This window comes from Monodelphis domestica, chromosome 4 (genome assembly GCF_027887165.1).
Source record: "Monodelphis domestica isolate mMonDom1 chromosome 4, mMonDom1.pri, whole genome shotgun sequence".
NCBI classification, from domain to species: domain Eukaryota; kingdom Metazoa; phylum Chordata; class Mammalia; order Didelphimorphia; family Didelphidae; genus Monodelphis; species Monodelphis domestica.
This window is the reverse complement of record NC_077230.1, coordinates 10,258,866-10,275,792: the sequence shown is the minus strand read 5'-3', so window position 1 is coordinate 10,275,792 and position 16,927 is coordinate 10,258,866. Positions and strand designations below refer to the sequence as shown.

Here is a 16,927-nt window from a genome sequence, read left to right as displayed (position 1 = left end):
GTTTTCTGCATTGGGAAGTTTATATTTACCTGCTGATGTATATTATCTCCAGCTACCTCACTACCTACATGTGACCAATTGAGCAAATATTTTCATGCTCTTGTCCAAACTCTATAAGTAAAAAGTAACTTCGCAAAGATCCGACTCATTTTTTCAGGCTCCTCTTTGCCAGAGACCCAATAAAATTCTTTATAAAACGATTTCAGATTTTGAGCTTTCTTCTTTACCAGTATTCCAGGGAGTTGATCGCTGAATTTTCAATGTGAGCATTTACACCCTAGAAATCAGCAAATGCTGCAAATAAGGGCCCGAACGATTGTCTTATTGATTCTCTAGATTTAAGAAAATGATGGAGAAACTGTTCCCTGGGAAGATTAAATGGTGTACGTACCACGGAAATTTGCTTTTCCGAGAGCCAGTTATTAACTCTCTAACATCATACCTGATTGTATTAAATGATAGATACTTTGTGAGGATTAACAACTGTCCTCCTAAATATATATTTTGATATTAAGTATACATTTGGTCAAAGTGAACCTTCATTATCCATTATAATTAGCTTGGCAGGTAGAAATGCCGACCCATCACCGAACACAAAACACATTGGCATAAAGACTAATTTTTATTGGATTTGGCTATGTGACTTTCTCAGTTGGAATACCACATTGACAAACACTGTTAATACAGCAGCTGTTAATACAAACTTACAGTAAAGAAACATAGTCCTTGCTAGCATAATAAAAATACAGAGAAACACACACGATTAAAATTAAATCCAATTTTTTACTTTTTCAACACTTAAAACCAACCTCCTCTTCCATATTTCCTGTTACACTTCCCTTTGTGCTTTCAGTCCAGTTAGAAATTACAAATGATTATAAATCTTAAGAAGAGTCTGATACAAAATTGTACAAAATTGACCAGACCTGTGAAAAATAACTACCCTTTACAAAAAACTGTAATTCAAGATTACCAACATTAGTCATTTCCTGTTTTTGGCCTTTTTAAATATTCTTGGCAATTTTCTTTATAAAAATAACATATACTCAAACCAAAAGCTGTGATTTTCAAAATATGTTTTCTTTAGGTGATACATTTCTTGGGTGTACAAGGGGAATTCAAGTAAGCGGTACTTGTCTCCTTCCTTTGTTGTTCACATTTAAAACAAACGAAAAATAAAAACATCATAGAATAAATGTTATCAATTTACTCACAATATGAAACAAGTTCAGAAAGAGCTGAAGATGAAGTAAACTAAAGGCATTCAGTGTTATCCCTTGGAAATATTCATGTGACAGACAATTTATATTTGATACAAGCATATTTACAGATATTACAACAATACCACAGTACAGATAAATGACACTAATTCAAGCGTTTAATTCTGTAAAGGAAAAAAATCACTACAACCATCACTGTAAAACCAATGTCTTCTTCTCTTGGAATTTCTTCCACGTGTTTAGCATTTTGGGACTAAAAAGCACATTTGGTGGTTAAGATTCAGGATCACGGTGCTAATAAAAAGCGGATGTTCTTTAAAAAGACAATTTGATTAAGACTTTAAAAATTACTTAAAAAGTTAAAACTAACTTTGTGAACATCCAAATCCAATCTTTCCAACATATATGGGTTATTGTTTTGAATTTGATAACCAAATGCAAATAGAATAATATCATACATTAAAAAACATGCATTTTCCACAACAAAAGCTATGAACATATATGTAGTAACATAAAGGACTCGTTACTACAAGAAATAAGATAAACAGCACAATATCAACTAGTTCTTTCTTTCACGGCCTAATTATAATAATAAATCTATGCAATCAGGCAAAGCAAAAATCATTAAAGGTTAAAAAACATGACTAAACCATCCTGTCATTTCTCTCAGATAAGTCTCCCTACAGAAGATGAACAAGTTGGCTCAGTGAGAGTTTCTGTGATTCGAGTGTCTTCACTGATTCCGTGAATTAACCCCAAAGGAAGGCAACAAATACAGTTGCTCAACCTGAGCCTTCCAGATTGGTCATTCTCAGGTTGTTCCCGCCACAGCTGGTATCACATGAAACAACCCTTTGTGACGCGACCAGGGAAGAGCCCAGGGTGAGTGTGGAAACCCAATGCCCCGGGCCTCCCGTACCAGGGCTGGTTTTCTATTCCCATGATTCATGGAGCCATCTGGAAAAAGCCATGAAATGAGGCAGGATGAAAAATACATGTCACGTGTTTGAAGTTTCAATGTCCGCGGCTTGCCTGACAAGCATAAAGTGTATTTCTAAGAGACTAAACCCAGAGGAAGGGCCCTTGATGATCCTTTTCTTCTCTCGTGCCCCCTCATCAACGATGGGGATTGAAGGGGGGGGGGATCTGCATCTCATTACGCTGAGGAGATACGAGGTAGAGATACATTTTCCTTTATAAAAAACTGAATTATCAACAGATATCACAGTTCTGCTGACAAAACGCAATCTGGACAAATGAAATTCCTGGTGGCTGAGACGGGGGAAATGTTAGAATCCTAAAGGTTAAATTCAAGGAAAAAAGGAGACTAAATAAAACAACAGGTCACTGCGAACAACTCTGGGTCCCGTCTCAAAGTAAAGCGGACGCCCCCAAGCCGGAGTCTTCCCAGGCTGCTTATTTGGTACATCTTGGGAAGGAAAGGCGCTGGGTTCGAAGAGAGGGCCGCGCTGCCCGACTGTCAGACCGAACAGATCTTGGCTCACATTCTGTGGTTCAAAATACTCAACTGACAAAGAACATGCAACGGAACAAAGAAGGAAACATGTGCACGCCCAGGAAGCAGCAGTCAATTCGTTTTTCAGCAGTGGGGTCATTCTGAGGCCTGGCTTTGGCGCGTGCCTACAGGCAGGAAGGTGGTACGGTTGGAACAGACGGGAAAACAAGGAACAGCAAACGCGTGCTTAGCCGCCGACTTGAAAGAAACGATGCTCTATCAGCAACAACTACCGACATCTAAGGTCACGTGAGGTTAACGCTACCACAAGCTGCTTATTTTCCCTCCGAGCCAATCACACAGAGCTCGTCAGGACTACAAATAGCCGACCACAATACGCACAAAGCTCCGTATAAATTAGCGACTGGCCAATAGATTTTGTTCTCTACTCTTCAAAAAAGACAGAATAGAAAAACTCTGAGTTCTTCCACGAACAGCTCTTGCTGAAGACACTAAAGGGAGGGAAATTCCAAGGGTCCAAGCGAAGACCAATTATAATTCAAATGCAAGAATATATTATCACAAAGCATCTCCATGGCCTTAGAGCGAAAGGACGGTGAAGTAGCAATGTCACAGATCACAACCAGAACCTTTTATATACAATTTATAGGAATTTATAAAATAATAATGATAAAAAGGCCAAAAATTTCCAAAGTTATAATTTACAGAATATTCTGTACAAAAAGCAGTCCTGAAAGAGAAAAGACTCTCGCTATGCTCAAAAGAAGTCCATAGCAGTTGGTCTTCTCTTTGGGGGTGCAATAAGCAGTTTCTTAGTCACAAGGGGAGTCTCTGGGGGTGAACTCGTGGGTGTCTTCAGTACGCCGTGAAGAGGCTTCTGTTCAGGATTAAAAGCTACTCGGGAGGGTCCTGTTGGACTTACCAAGATGCTTTTGTCAGTCTTCTTGAACTCTGTCAGAAAACAACAAACACATTTCATTCAAACAGTAGAGAAAAAGATGAAACTACAGCCGCCTGGGTCGCTAAAGCAAAGTCTGTAAAATGCTTCCCACCCTCTGACAGGAAGAATATGGACTTTGGGGGCTCAGTTTCCAGGACGAGGTAGAAAAGAGCTTTAAGTGATTGACTTTGGGAAGAAACTTGTCAAATAAGTCAGGAAAATGCCTCCTCAGTCGTCTCACAGGCTTTGCTCTGATTCTACACAAGCAGGGTACGTTGTAGAACAAACGGAAACGCTCTCTCGCACCGCTTTGTGCCTCGTTTTAAAGGGCCTGGAAGGAACTCTGGCAAAGGAGGGCTCTTAAACACACGTCGGCATCATCAGTGGTTTCCCCAGAAGGCCGCCATCGCCGCCCTCCCCCCCCCCATCCGAGCCTCCGGGCGGCCTTTCTTTCTGCGGTCTTAGGCACAAGAAGGGCCGCTTCCTGACACGTGACCGCCGGGGGCGGGCAGAAGAGCTCCCAGGAAAAATCTGCTACTGAAAGGGGAGAACCTTCTGGAGAAGTCCGGGAGGCGGAGGCGATTCCCTGGAGGGCTCCTCTCACCTATGACTCACGCCCCCAGACTGTGTCAGGGGCGGACCAGCAGCCCCTGAGGGGGACCCAAAGCCCAGCCTCAGGCACACGGCACGCCCAGCTGCCCCCCATCCCCCTACCTGCAGTCATGTTTTTGTTCAGCCCGAAGGTGACCTTCTTGGAGCCGGATGACGCCTGCTTGTTCAACTGCGGAGAGAACAAAAACAAGCGGAGGCGGATCAGTCCGAGCGCTTCTGGCGGTCTGCGCTTCTCATGAGACCCGCGAGTGCGACGCGGAAATGAGGCTCGGGAAGACCTTCTCGGTCGCCAGCGCGGCAGCCGCCCCTCTTCTGGCTAACAGAGCTCAGCAGGGCAGCAGCGCAAAGAAAACGGTTTGGGGGAGGTTTAAGCTCCTACCATCTAAGGGTGTAAAATCTTGCCGTGGCCCGGGCGGCCCGAGCTCTGGCGGGGACGGCACCCCCTCCTCCTAAGCTACGACGGCGCTTGGGTCCGGCTCTGATCCAGGCCCGCCCGCCTCTCCGCGGCTCCATCCGGGATGGCCCCGGCAGTGCCGAGGAGCCGAGGCCCGATCTCGCCGCGGGCCACTATTTTACCAGAGAACTGGACAGCTGGTCCGGGGCAGTAAGAAAGTGCAGACGGCGGGATTATGATGACGATTATCTGCCCGGGATAGAAAGGCCCCGACGAACGCCTGCGCGGCTGCTCAGGCACCGGGGACTCTGCCTGTAGCTCTGTGAAGTTTACTGCCCGGGACACGTCGTCTCCCCAAGGCAGCCGAGGAGGGCGGCGGCTCGGCCCTCCTGCAGGTATGGAGGACGCACACACAGACAGACAGACACACGTCTCTCGGTACGGCTCCCTGAGAACCTCGTTACCCCTCAGCAACGCCTCCCTCGCCTACTCGGGCTCCCCGGGCTCCCAGGGAGGTCCTAGTCAGGGCAATGGGGGCCGTCGCTCCGGAGCCAGAGCGCAAGAGCTACACAGGTTAGAAGAGGCACCTGCAAGCCTGGCCAAATGCTGGCCTACACTTGGCATTTGGCTGGAGAGGAATTACAGGCATTCGGTGTGACCAAGAGATGACGCAGAGCTGCGGGTCGGGCCCTGGATGGGAAAGGGAGGGGGAGGGGGAATTTCTGAACGACCCCACCCTGATCAGGCCATTCGGTAGCAGATCGGATTTAGCCATTTCCTGATCAATAACCATAGAGATACTGGAACAACAGAATCAGGTCTTGGAAACTACATTCTCCACCCTTCTTAGTTTAACAAGATCAGGAAGGGCTGCAGCAAACTCAAGATTTACTTATCTGAGAAAATGGCCTTCAACAGACCTGGGCAAAAAAAGGACAGACCTCTGGGCGGTCCTAAGTCAAGCTTGAGTCACCATTGGCACATGGGAGAGACAGGAAGGGAGGTAGAGGACAGCCTCGGGAGTTCTCATGACTTCCTGTAGAGAGCGCTAGAGTTCAGTTCAATCCTGGGGCTCGAGCTTGGAGGAGTCCCGCAGACTGTTTTCCTTCAGACTGGTCCCATGAGTGATAAGGACTGACCCTGCCTTGGCTCAGCCTGAGCCAGAGTGGTTCTGAGTTAAACCCCTTTCCTTCTCCTTCTCTCCCTCTCCCTCTCTCTCTCCCTCTATTTTCTTCCTCCTGTTGTAATTAAATCACCTATAAATTTGGCAGCTAATTTTATTATTTGGGATTTCCCTTGGCGACCACTTAAATTTAGATTTTTTCAGTCTCAACCATAATTTCACCCTTTACAGGAGCTTCAAGAAGTCGTTCCTTACTCAAGAGCAGCAGGGAAGAGACAGTGCCGTGTCGGCGGGACTCAGAGGCAGAAAGGGGGAAGAGTCCTCTTGCACCACCCTCTGCTCCCTCCTCCCTAACTCTCTCCTGCTACTCCCGCCATGAACATTAGGGTCACGAGAACAGACCGGAGAGCCAGAGGAGCTGAAGTGGATAAACACAGTTGGTGACCAAGCTGCATAACAGAAGCGGAGCCTCCCCAGGGTGACAGGCTGGTCCTAGTCAGAGCACTAGAAAAACCCCAGGCAGGAGAGAAGCCCGTCTACTTACTACCACGACTAAGTTAATTCCAAGTTGGGGAAGATACTAATCCGGGTCTCTAGACTACAACAAAAGATACTTAAAAATGTCAGCCAGAGGGCATACTTCCTGCCAAGAAGCTACCTACACATCCACTCCAGCAAAATCCTGTTCATACCATTCTTCTTTCTTAAGAAATAGAGCCAGAAACGATTTGAAATAACTTCTTCCACTCTAGAACTGCACAAAAAGTCAGAGATCTCTCCAACAAAATGAGCATCAGTAGGATAAATAAAACATAGAAAAGGTACAAGCCTGCAAAGCACAAGTGGAAGGTTCCCTTAAGAAAGCCTCAAGTTTCAGGAGGCAGTTGGGAAGCTCAGTGGACTGAGAACCAGGCTTAGAGATGGGAGGTCCTAGGTTCAAATCTGGCCTCAGACATTTCCCAGCTGTGTGACCCTGGGCAAGTCACTTAACCCCTAATTGCCTAGCCCTTACCCCTCCTCTTCTGCCTTGGAGCCAATACACAGTATGGATTCCAAGAAGGAAGGTAAAGGTTAAAAAAAAAAAGCCTCAGCGTGGTCAAAAGCCCCAAAATGGGGACCTTGAAAGCTTCAGGAAGTGAAATGGAAGCAGTGGGCAAGTAGAATACTGCCTCATTTCTTGGACCAGGAGATCCTAGGCCTGAGTTAACACTGTGCAGAGATGCTGGAGAGGACTCTGAAGAGGCAGGGCCCTTCATGTCAAAGAGTGAGGAACTTAGCCTTGGGAGGTGGAGGTTAGCCCCAGAAGGGGTTGACCAGAGGATGAAGCCTGTAACAATGTCCCAATTCAGGAAATAAAGCTGGATAGAGGAGTAAACCAAAGACTCCGATTGGAAAAAAAATTTATTTCAAGTCTGAAATCCCCTAAAAAGCTAGTGAGAATGCAGACAGACACTCTTGTTCTACATCTCTTATAATCAGAGAGATGCAAATCAAAACAACTCTGAGGTATCACCTCACACCTAGCAGATTGGCTAACATGACAGCAGAGGAAAGCAGTGAATACTGGAGGGGATGTGGCAAAGTAGGGACATTAATGCATTGCTGGTGGAGTTGTGAACTGATCCAACCATTCTGGAGGGCAATTTGGAACTATGCCCAAAGGGCGCTAAAAGACTGTCTGCCCTTTGATCCAGCCAGAGCACTGCTGGGTTTATACCCCAAAGAGATAATAAGGAAAAAGACTTGTACAAGAATATTCATAGCTGGGCTCTTTGTGGTGGCCAAAAATTGGAAAATGAGGGGATGCCCTTCAATTGGGGAATGGCTGAACAAACTGTGGTATATGTTGGTGATGGAATATTATTGTGCTAAAAGGAATAATAAACTGGAGGAATTCCATGGAGACTGGAACAACCTCCAGGAAGTGATGCAGAGTGAGAGGAGCAGAACCAGGAAAATATTGTACACAGAGACTGATACACTGTGGTATAATCGAACATAATGGACTTCTCTACTAGCAGCAATGCAGTGACTCAGGACAATTCTGAGGGACATGTGAGAAAGATGCTATCCACATTCAGAGAAAGAACTGTGGGAAAAGAAACAGAAAAAAAAAAACCAACCACTTGATCAACATGGGTCGGTGGGACTATGTCTGGGAAAGTGGACTCTAGTTACAAAGCTAACAAGCATCTGAGATCAGATTTGAAGGAGGTTTTCCTGACATGTCATGACGGTGCTCACCACTTACTTGGTATCCCCATCTCTCAGATGCCTTCTACTGCTAACTTCTAAGGTTCACATTAAAAGGTGGTTCCCTTTTCCTTGCCAAGGCCAATCCCTCTGCATGTACAAATGATCCCATGCCATCCTCTCCTCTCTAGGAGACTGTCTCTTCTAGCACCCTCACTTATTTCCTGTCTACTGGCTAATTTCCTATAGTTTAAAAACAAGCCCATGTCTTTCCCATCCTCAAAAAAGCTTAATTTGATCCCTCAGGAATCATCATCGCCCTATATTTCTTCTTTCTTTTGTGGCTAAACACCTTAAGATGGGTACCTACATTTTTATCACTACTTCCTTTGCTCTCCTTGTAGTACAACTTCTGACTGAAAGCGCTCTCTCCAAAGTTATCAATGATGTCTTACTTAATAGCCGAATCCAATAGTCTTTTCTCCGTCCTCTCCTACTTCTTAACCTCTCTGTAGCCTTTGACACTGATGAACAATCTCTTCTTTACACATATTTAGGATACTATTCAATAACTCCTGGTTCTCCTACCTGTCTGACCATTTCTTCTTGGTGTCTTTTGCCAAATCTTCAGTCAGACCCACTAACCATGGATGTTCCCCAAGGTTTTGTCCCTGAGCCCTCTTCTCCCTAGTTTATATTATTTTTCTTAGTGATCTCATAAAAAAAGTTCTCATGGACTCAGTTATTATATCCAGATGATTTCCTAGGCCTACTGATGCCACCCTAACCTTTCTCTCCTGATCTCTAGTCCAACTTCTATGGACATCTGAAACGACACCCAGTAGTCATCTCAAACTCAGTATGTTTAAAACGGAAGTTATCGTTTTCCCCTTCTTCCAACTTTCCATCTTAAAGTTTCTCTATTACTGTAGAGGGACCACCATTTTCCATTTCATTTAGACATATATTCTTGACGCCGATCCTATCCCCAAGAAAAGGCCTAGGCTAAACTTGATTCCAAGAGGTTTGGTGTAAGGTAGATTAGCTTTGGGAAAGCAGAATAAAAGTGATTTGGACTTAATGTGGGAGGCAAAGCATTCACCACCAACCCTGGGTAAGGAACTACTTTGTGCTAATATAGGGATGTGACAAGGGTAGCCATGGGAACCAATTTAAAGGGTTGTTTGGGATAAAGGAGGGATATGTAATGTAGTCTATATACTTTTAGTTACTCTTACATTATATAAAGAAATTCTACTATACCTGGCCAGTGGGGCTGGGGGAAGAGACACTAACGTTGCTTTTGGATTTTCTAAAGAACAAGGGCTTAGGTAAGGCTGTATTTTCAAACTTCACAAAGTCATTTTCAGTCTTCAGCTTCTTTTTCTTCAATGGGCTGAAAGCTGCATTGACTCCCTATCAGAAAAGGAAGAGAAAACAAAACAAATCACAAACCTGAAAATGTAGTTTGCAGTCAAATCTACCTCCTTATCAGGTAGAAAACTGACAGGTATGGACATCCGGCTGAACGGAGGGAGGGCCCAAGAGCAAAGATACTAACAGCTAGAACTCAGCTGTACCAGAGGGGCTCTCTGAAACTTTTTGTTTCTTGTTTTCATTTTTATTTATTTTTTATTCAAAGACACATTATTTCCCCAATTATATACTATAATTTTCAACATACATTTCCCAATTTCATCTAAGTTTCAAATGATCTCTCTCCCTTTCCTTTCCCTTCTCTCCCCACTCATGGATTTTCACAAATAGGTTTCCACTGGCTGATTTTAAACCCATTAGAGCTTTCTTGAGCTGATAAAACCGGTAAACTATTTAAGGAAAAAAAATATACCCAGTACTTTTGATCTGTATTACACATATATTATCATACTTCTATTGGTCAGTCTTGTAAGAGAATACGAATATGAAATACATATAAAAAGACTTGAAGATGGAGGTTCTTTTAACCACAGCAACTCTCAAAGATCTACCAGGTCAGAGAAATGAGAACTGCCTCTTTGGAGAGAATACCCCCCCCCTCCGTGGGAAATCGTGCATGTACATCTCTGAGAGTTGGCCTCAAGTTTCTTCATCTGGGCCCCAGAACAGGGGGTTGAGCTGCACTGGCTAGGGCAGGGTCCTCCCGGAGGAAGTCGGCTCTGTCCCTGCTCCCTTCCACCCTCCTTTAAGCGGCCAGGGATGTTCCTGACGCCTCGCTCCAAGTTCCTCTTTCCAACCCAGCCCCAAGCGATCTTTCGGATCCACTGCATGGGCTCCTCTTCCCCCCTCCCACCCTGGGCAACACAGCTAGGCTGGCCGCAGCCTCTGGGCTCCTCACAGGACACCGCGTGTCCCTTCCCGGGGACTCTGCCCGGGCCCGAAGCCACGTCCACTCGTTCTCATCCCCCAACCCTTTCCTACGCTCTGAGGAGCCAGAGCAGGAAGGGGACGGACGAGCCAGCCGTCCTTGGGATTCTGAGGGCTCCGAGTAAATTTAATTATAGCGTCTACCACAGGCGTGGCCCCGAGACACACACGAAAGACGCCAACAGCAGACCGCACAGACGCCGACTGCAGGTCGTGATCAGTTCTGCAGACACCCGTGGGGGCCAGCGCGTCCTCGTCAGCACGTCACTAAGCCAACCCGATGCCACCCAGAGCGTTTACCCCGCGGGCTGCGAGAAGAGGACGCCAGGAAGCGCGGCATCTCCGTCTAGATCACGGGGCACGTGCCCAGGGTGCGGCACGAGCTTTGTGCTCAGTTCACGTCTGCTATCTGCTGGGAAGAGGGCAGCGCGTGCAGGAAGAGCTCCTAACTGGTCGAGCCAATGATCTCGTTCGGCCCGGCAGCGTCCGGGCTGCTACTGTGCCCGCTCACTAGGACGCACCTGCCAGAGCGAGCTCGCGCCACCATTTCTTCACCCCGCGCCCCGGGTCTATGGCAATAAGGGTCGGAGCCGGACAACAAACACCCCGAGAAAGCCAGAAAGGCGCTCTTGGCAGACTCCTGCAGAAACCACGCGCCGCCCCCACGGGCCCGAATGTCTTACCGTAGCCTGGATTTTCTTCAATTCAGCTTCTAGAGCGCCGTTAGTTTCCACCAAGTTTAGCACCTCCTTGACTTTCTTCCTCTTTTTCAGAAACGCAACCTTCTGGTTGGGCAGGCTAACTGGCTCAAGACTATCCAGCTTTCCTTTCTTTTTCTTTAGCCTGATGCCCTGGGCCAGGAAGGCTGGGCAATCCCCTTCTCCGGCCGGATTTTCTAGCAAGCCTTCCCTCTCTGAACGGATGGCCACCAACGGGGTCAAGCCATTGCTACCGACTGCAATAGCCCCAAGTTTCCGCTTCTTCTTCACTACTTTGACCCCGCCTGCTGGGGGGCTGCTGAGGGCAGGCTCCTGGGCAGTAATACAACCTGGGCCATTTTGAATGGCCGTCTCAACAGGCGGCATCCCAATCTCTGCCAGTTCTTCTAGGACTCTCGAACTCTTCTTTCTTGGCCGTTTCCTTTTGTTTTGCGTGTTGGTAGTTGGGGGATGCTCCATGCCACTTTCCTCAGCGCCAGCGAAGGATGTGTTTGTTTCATTTTCAAGGGCATATTTTTTGGAGTCTTTTTTCCTACATGATTCTGGTTCACTGTTTCCATTTGGTTCAGAGGGGACGAAAGGATCGCCTGAGTTTTCAAGATGGGAATTGTTTTTCTTTTTCTTTCTCCGTTTTCTCTTTTGAAGATTGCATTCAGTCTCTTCCTCAGCTGGGCTGAATTTTTTGGATTTGTACTGGCCTGCAATCAAATCAAAACCAGTAACCAGTCATCTCAGTGGCTAGGTAAGACCCCAGATAATACAGATCCTAAGGAAGACACATGGGGGTCTTATTAGCAACAGCAACGAAGGTTTTCTTTTTTCTTTTTCCTTTCCACTACACTGTAAATCTAGTTGGCATTTATGTTGTGAAAAACTCAGACACACATTACAAATGAAAACTGGGAGTATCTGTTCCTAGTCTACCTCAGGAATAGCTGATGATCATTTTCCTTCTGAAAACTGTAATATAAATACAAGTATTTTCACACAAAAAAAATTTCACTGGGTGACTTTAAACCCATTAGAGCTTTCTTGAGCTGATGAACTAGTAAACTATTTAAGGGAAAAAAAAATCTACCTCCCTTTTGGAGAGGAATAAATAAAAAGTTCCAGCAGCTTCCATCAACAACTACAGGAACACTTTTTGAAGTAACCTCCCTCCCCCTTTTTTACCCCCATCTCTTATAACTGAAAAATTTTACCTTAATTATGACAAATAACAATAGATGATTCAGCTTTTATAACTTTGTTACAGAAATGGTCACGATGCCATTATGGGTCTGGGTGTAGTGCGGTAAAAAGGGCACTAGATTTAGGGTTAGAATAACTAAATTTATATCTCTGCTCTGCATTTATCTACGTGACCAGGGGCAAGTCATCTCACTTCTATGGGCCTTGGATAGCTCATCTGTAGAATGAGGTTAGATTAGATCACTTCTAAATTCTCTTCCAACTCTTAAAAATCTCATGATCATTTTCCTGCTTTTTTGCATTTCATTGCTTTACAACAACTTACCTTTTTCTTTGTCTGACTTGGTTTTCTCTGTAAGTTTATTTCTTTTTTTCTTACGTCTTCCCCGACTAAGGGTATGGTCATCTTCATCGGTAGAAATGTCCTCTGGAAAACTGATCTGAGGGAAAACACCTGCCAGACACAAAGTCATATTCACAAAATTTTTGAAAATATCAAAAACATTTCCCTAAGCACAAACCTTAATTCATGTCTCAGACATTCCATCCCATCCCACTGTTATGAGAGCCAACATTCCTCCCATTTAAAAGGAGTAAAACAATTTCATGGACTTGTATTAATAGTCTTAGGAAAACTTGGTTCCTGAAGTAAACAACCATATAGGTCAGTCCGAATCTAAAGGGACCAGGATTGAAGCTGATGGGTTAACACTAGTCTATATATGTCAAAGCTTTTTCAAGACTTGGTACAAGTTTTGGACTAGCACATGGTAAATTATGATGGTTTTAGTGATACAGATGGCTTTTTTCCCATAAACTCCCTTCCTTCATCCATCCATTCGCAGTGGAATAATGAGTAATCAACAAATCTCTGGAAGAAACTTTGAAAAGATAACCCTCTTTTCCCCTGAAGACAAGGACCCATCCTAAATCAATAAAAATTGACTTTCTTCTTAAATAGACCTAAAAAAAATGAGACTCTAAACTCTCAATACTATATACTATATGGTATTTCTTAAAAATCAGGTCTTTTCTGAAACATGTAAATTGGTTCCCAATGGTATAAAATGGTGGTAGAATGCTATACCTTATTATGGTATAAGGCTTATGATGGGATAGGTCCCAATAGTTACTATATTAAAATAAACACTAATAATTCTGTTTTTTAAAAAAGAAACTTTTTAAGTTTTAGAAGAACATTGTCAAAATTTAGTTCAATACTCACCTTCAGATAAGTCTTGAAATCTGGAAGAGAACAAATATTTATGATGAGTCCAATGTCTCATGTAAAAAAAATGAATTAAATTTTTGCAATGCAGATATTTCCATAATTACCAAATTCCATTTTGCCCTAAATTTTTTTTTTAGTGGTGAGGAGCATTTAAAAAGAAATGAGAAGAAGAGATGTAAAGATTAACTTTCTCTGGAGCCAATCTTCTTATTTTTATTATACAAAAGTATAAACAATAGTGCTCCAAAGACTTAGTGAAACAAAGATCTAGCTACTGAAAAAATAAACTCGCTAAAGAATTCCTGATTATTTTTTCATCTGCTGTTCAAAATCAAGCATCACCAGCAATTTAAGAACTTTATTTCAGAACCATAATTATACTGCTAAAAAAAAAGCAAAATTCATAGCACACAGAAGAACTGACAGTAAAAATTCTGCATTAGATTAATTAAGACAGAGATCCTAGGAGTAATATCAATGGGAAGGTTTTCCAATTGTAATTAAAGAAGACTTACTTTTTGACTAGTTTAGAGAGACGTCTTCTGTTGAAGGGTGGTGTGTTTTTTCTGCTGGTCACTTCTAGGAGTCGATCAGCAACAGCTTTGTAGTCAAACTATTTAAAAATAAAATTAACCAGAAAATTAGAAAAAGCTCTGTTGCTGAACTTAGGATCATATAACCATAGATTTAGAATTAGCAAGGACTTTTAGATGAACAGAAATCTGAGTGACAGGAATGCCTGGGTTCCAATCAACAGCAATATGATTATGGTTATTTAATTGCTCTGGACTTTGGTTTCCTCACCCAATTCAACAATTATTAAGCATATAGTATATATGAAGAATAAGGACTACCCAAGACTTATGGAAAATAGTTGCTGCCCCTAAAATGCTCATGAACTCCTTAAGGGATTTAATATGGATCCAGGTAAATTAAGACATTTGTCAAACATGGGAATTGGATTAGATGATCTCAAGGATTACTTCTAGATCAAACATTCTATTTTGAAATGTAACACTTGCCTTGCTTAATTTGAAATGGTGAAACTTTTGGAAAGGAATTGAATTGGTAGGATTTAGATGTAAACGAACTATTGGGAGGGAATTTGCTTTTGTGTTTTCCATTCTGTCCACAAATGCAGAATTTTAATTTAGAAATATTTAAAGCGTGATTATAATGGCTTATGTCATTAAAATTCCCAAAATTGAATATCCAATAGTTATTACTAGAATGTAATAATTAAGCAAGTCTAGTTTCACAACTTTTCAATGGTCTGGAAGCATTAAATAAGCTCTTCTCACACACTAGTGTCATAGAGAAATTACAAAGGGAAATAGACTTCTGGGCAAGATGACTGCCTGAAAACAGGCTGACCGACCTCTCAGCTCTGAAATACTCGCGGCAGCACAAACAGAATTCTCAGTGGCCCGAAAAATGAATTTTAAAAAATTCATTGAGTAATTCCAGTAAGGAATTTCTTCCACTCAGTACTCTAACAAGCCCAAGGGCCAGGAAAAGGAGCCAACAACACAGGCAAACCAAACCAACACTCTCTTATGGCAGCAGGCAATGGGCCGGAGAGAAAGCTGAAAAGCTCTGCCTCCAGAAACAGTCCCAGACAGTTAGAAAACCTGTGGTAGGAACCTTGGATGCCATGGGCACAGCAGTCAACAGGACAGTAAGTGGGGCAGGGCGTGAGCTAGGCCAGCCCAGGAGCCCAGAGATCCCTGAAGCTCCCTAACACTTGAGGTGCCAAAAAAGCTGTGCTTCTTATCCGAGGGTTCATGAAATTATTTTTGGAAAATGCTTTGATAACCATGCTTAATAACTAGTTTTCGTTGTATTTTATGTTAGGTATTATTTAAAGCAATTCTGTTGAGAAAGGGTTCACAGGCTTCACCAGACTGCCCAAAGGACCAAGACCATAATGGTGATGAAAGCATTACTGCACTTTCAACTCTTTGTAAAGATCTTTATTAATACTATCTCTTCATATCTTCACAATCAACTGGGAAAGTCCACAGTATTATCTTCCTCATATGAAACGAGGGAGCAGACAGATAGAGGGGAAAGTAACCTGCCCAGGACCACACAGAGAGTGAAAACTGAACTGAATTCGAGCCTTTTCTGACTACAGGTCCACAGTGCTCCATCTACTGCACCATCCAGCCGCCTCATGATACAACAAAGGTCAAGAACCCCTGTCGATTGTTGTTCAGTTGTTTCACGCATGTCTGGCTCTTTGTGACCTCATTTGGGGTTTTCTTGGCAAAGATACTACAGTGGTTTGCCATTTCCTTTTCTAGTTCATTTTACAGATGAGTAAGTTGAGGCAAAACAGGGCTAAGTGACTTGTCACAGAGCTAGTAAGTGTCTGAGGCTACTTTTGAATTCAGATCTTCTTGATTGCACAGGCTCTAGCCTTCTATCCATTGGGGTACCTAGCTGTCTCAACCCCTATTTATCAAGGAGGACCCTAAAATTTTAGCATATTTAACCTCAAAGAACTGATCAGGACAGGTTCTAATGCCAGGGAAACAGAAGTCAAGGCAGGAATATTAATTGTGTATTAAGGTTTACAAAGTACTTTGTAAATAGTATCTCAATGGATCCTCATTACAATCCTGGGAGGTAGTAGCTGCTGTTATTATCCCCATTTTACAGATCAGGAAAGTGAAGCAGGAAGAAGTTAAGTGATTTGCTTGGGGTCACAACTCTAAAGTGTCTGAGGATACATCTGAACTCATGTCCTCCTCATGTCCAGAGCTCTATCCAATGCACCATTTATTCGCCTCAAAGAAACTGAGAAAGGCTGATCATCCAACTCAAAAGGGCAGAAGAAAGGGGAGCCTGAACTTGACAAAAAGTCCCAATTCAGAAAAGCTAGAAAAATGTGTAAACCAAAGACTCCAACCAGTACAATAAAGAGTTAGTACAAATCTAAAAAATTCCCCTAAAGGAGAGCTCTGTAACAACTACAAGCAGAAATTCAAATAAAAAAAAATGGAATTTTCTACAAGGACTACTTGAATGCCCAAAAGAAATGAACACGAGATTAAAAATTAAAATAAAAATTCTGTTGGAAAGAACTAGAAGAACAAAAAGATTTGAAGAAGAAACGTGCGAACTTTACCCCAAAAATGAACTCTGGAAAGTAGGATAAACAAATAGAAATCAATGATTCCATGAAACATCAAGAAATATCAGAACTGCCCTAGCCTCCAAAGATGGAAAAAAATTAAAGAAAATATAAGATTATCTGATTATCAACAAAAAAAGGGACCTGGAAAACAGATCAAGAAGGAAAAATCAAGAATCATGAGACACATGAAAGACATGACTAAAAAGGGGCTTAGATATATTAAAAAAATTTTTTTAAAGAAAATAAATGAAAGTTACCTAGATGAGTCAGAACCAGAAGAAAAAGTGAAAACAGAGAGAATATACCAATGGAGTTTCTCTG

At 43.1% G+C, this 16,927-nt stretch overlaps 1 protein-coding gene across 5 annotated transcripts in view; it reads right to left on the bottom strand.

Annotated features, from left to right (window-relative positions):
- Positions 1 to 603: 603 nt before the first annotated feature.
- Positions 604 to 16,927, bottom strand: part of RRP1B (ribosomal RNA processing 1B) — a 55,149-nt gene continuing 38,825 nt past the window's right edge. For all 5 annotated transcript variants that reach the window (XM_056797097.1, XM_056797098.1, XM_007493206.3 and 2 more), the window contains exons 10-16: positions 13,980 to 14,077; positions 13,459 to 13,478; positions 12,559 to 12,687; positions 11,007 to 11,740; positions 9,223 to 9,375; positions 4,352 to 4,418; positions 604 to 3,648 (exon numbers count right to left, since the gene is read on the bottom strand). In XM_056797097.1, the coding sequence (XP_056653075.1) occupies positions 3,455 to 3,648; positions 4,352 to 4,418; positions 9,223 to 9,375; positions 11,007 to 11,740; positions 12,559 to 12,687; positions 13,459 to 13,478; positions 13,980 to 14,077 (1,395 nt within the window). In that variant the 3' untranslated portion in view covers positions 604 to 3,454. The remainder of the gene's footprint in view (positions 3,649 to 4,351; positions 4,419 to 9,222; positions 9,376 to 11,006; positions 11,741 to 12,558; positions 12,688 to 13,458; positions 13,479 to 13,979; positions 14,078 to 16,927) is intronic.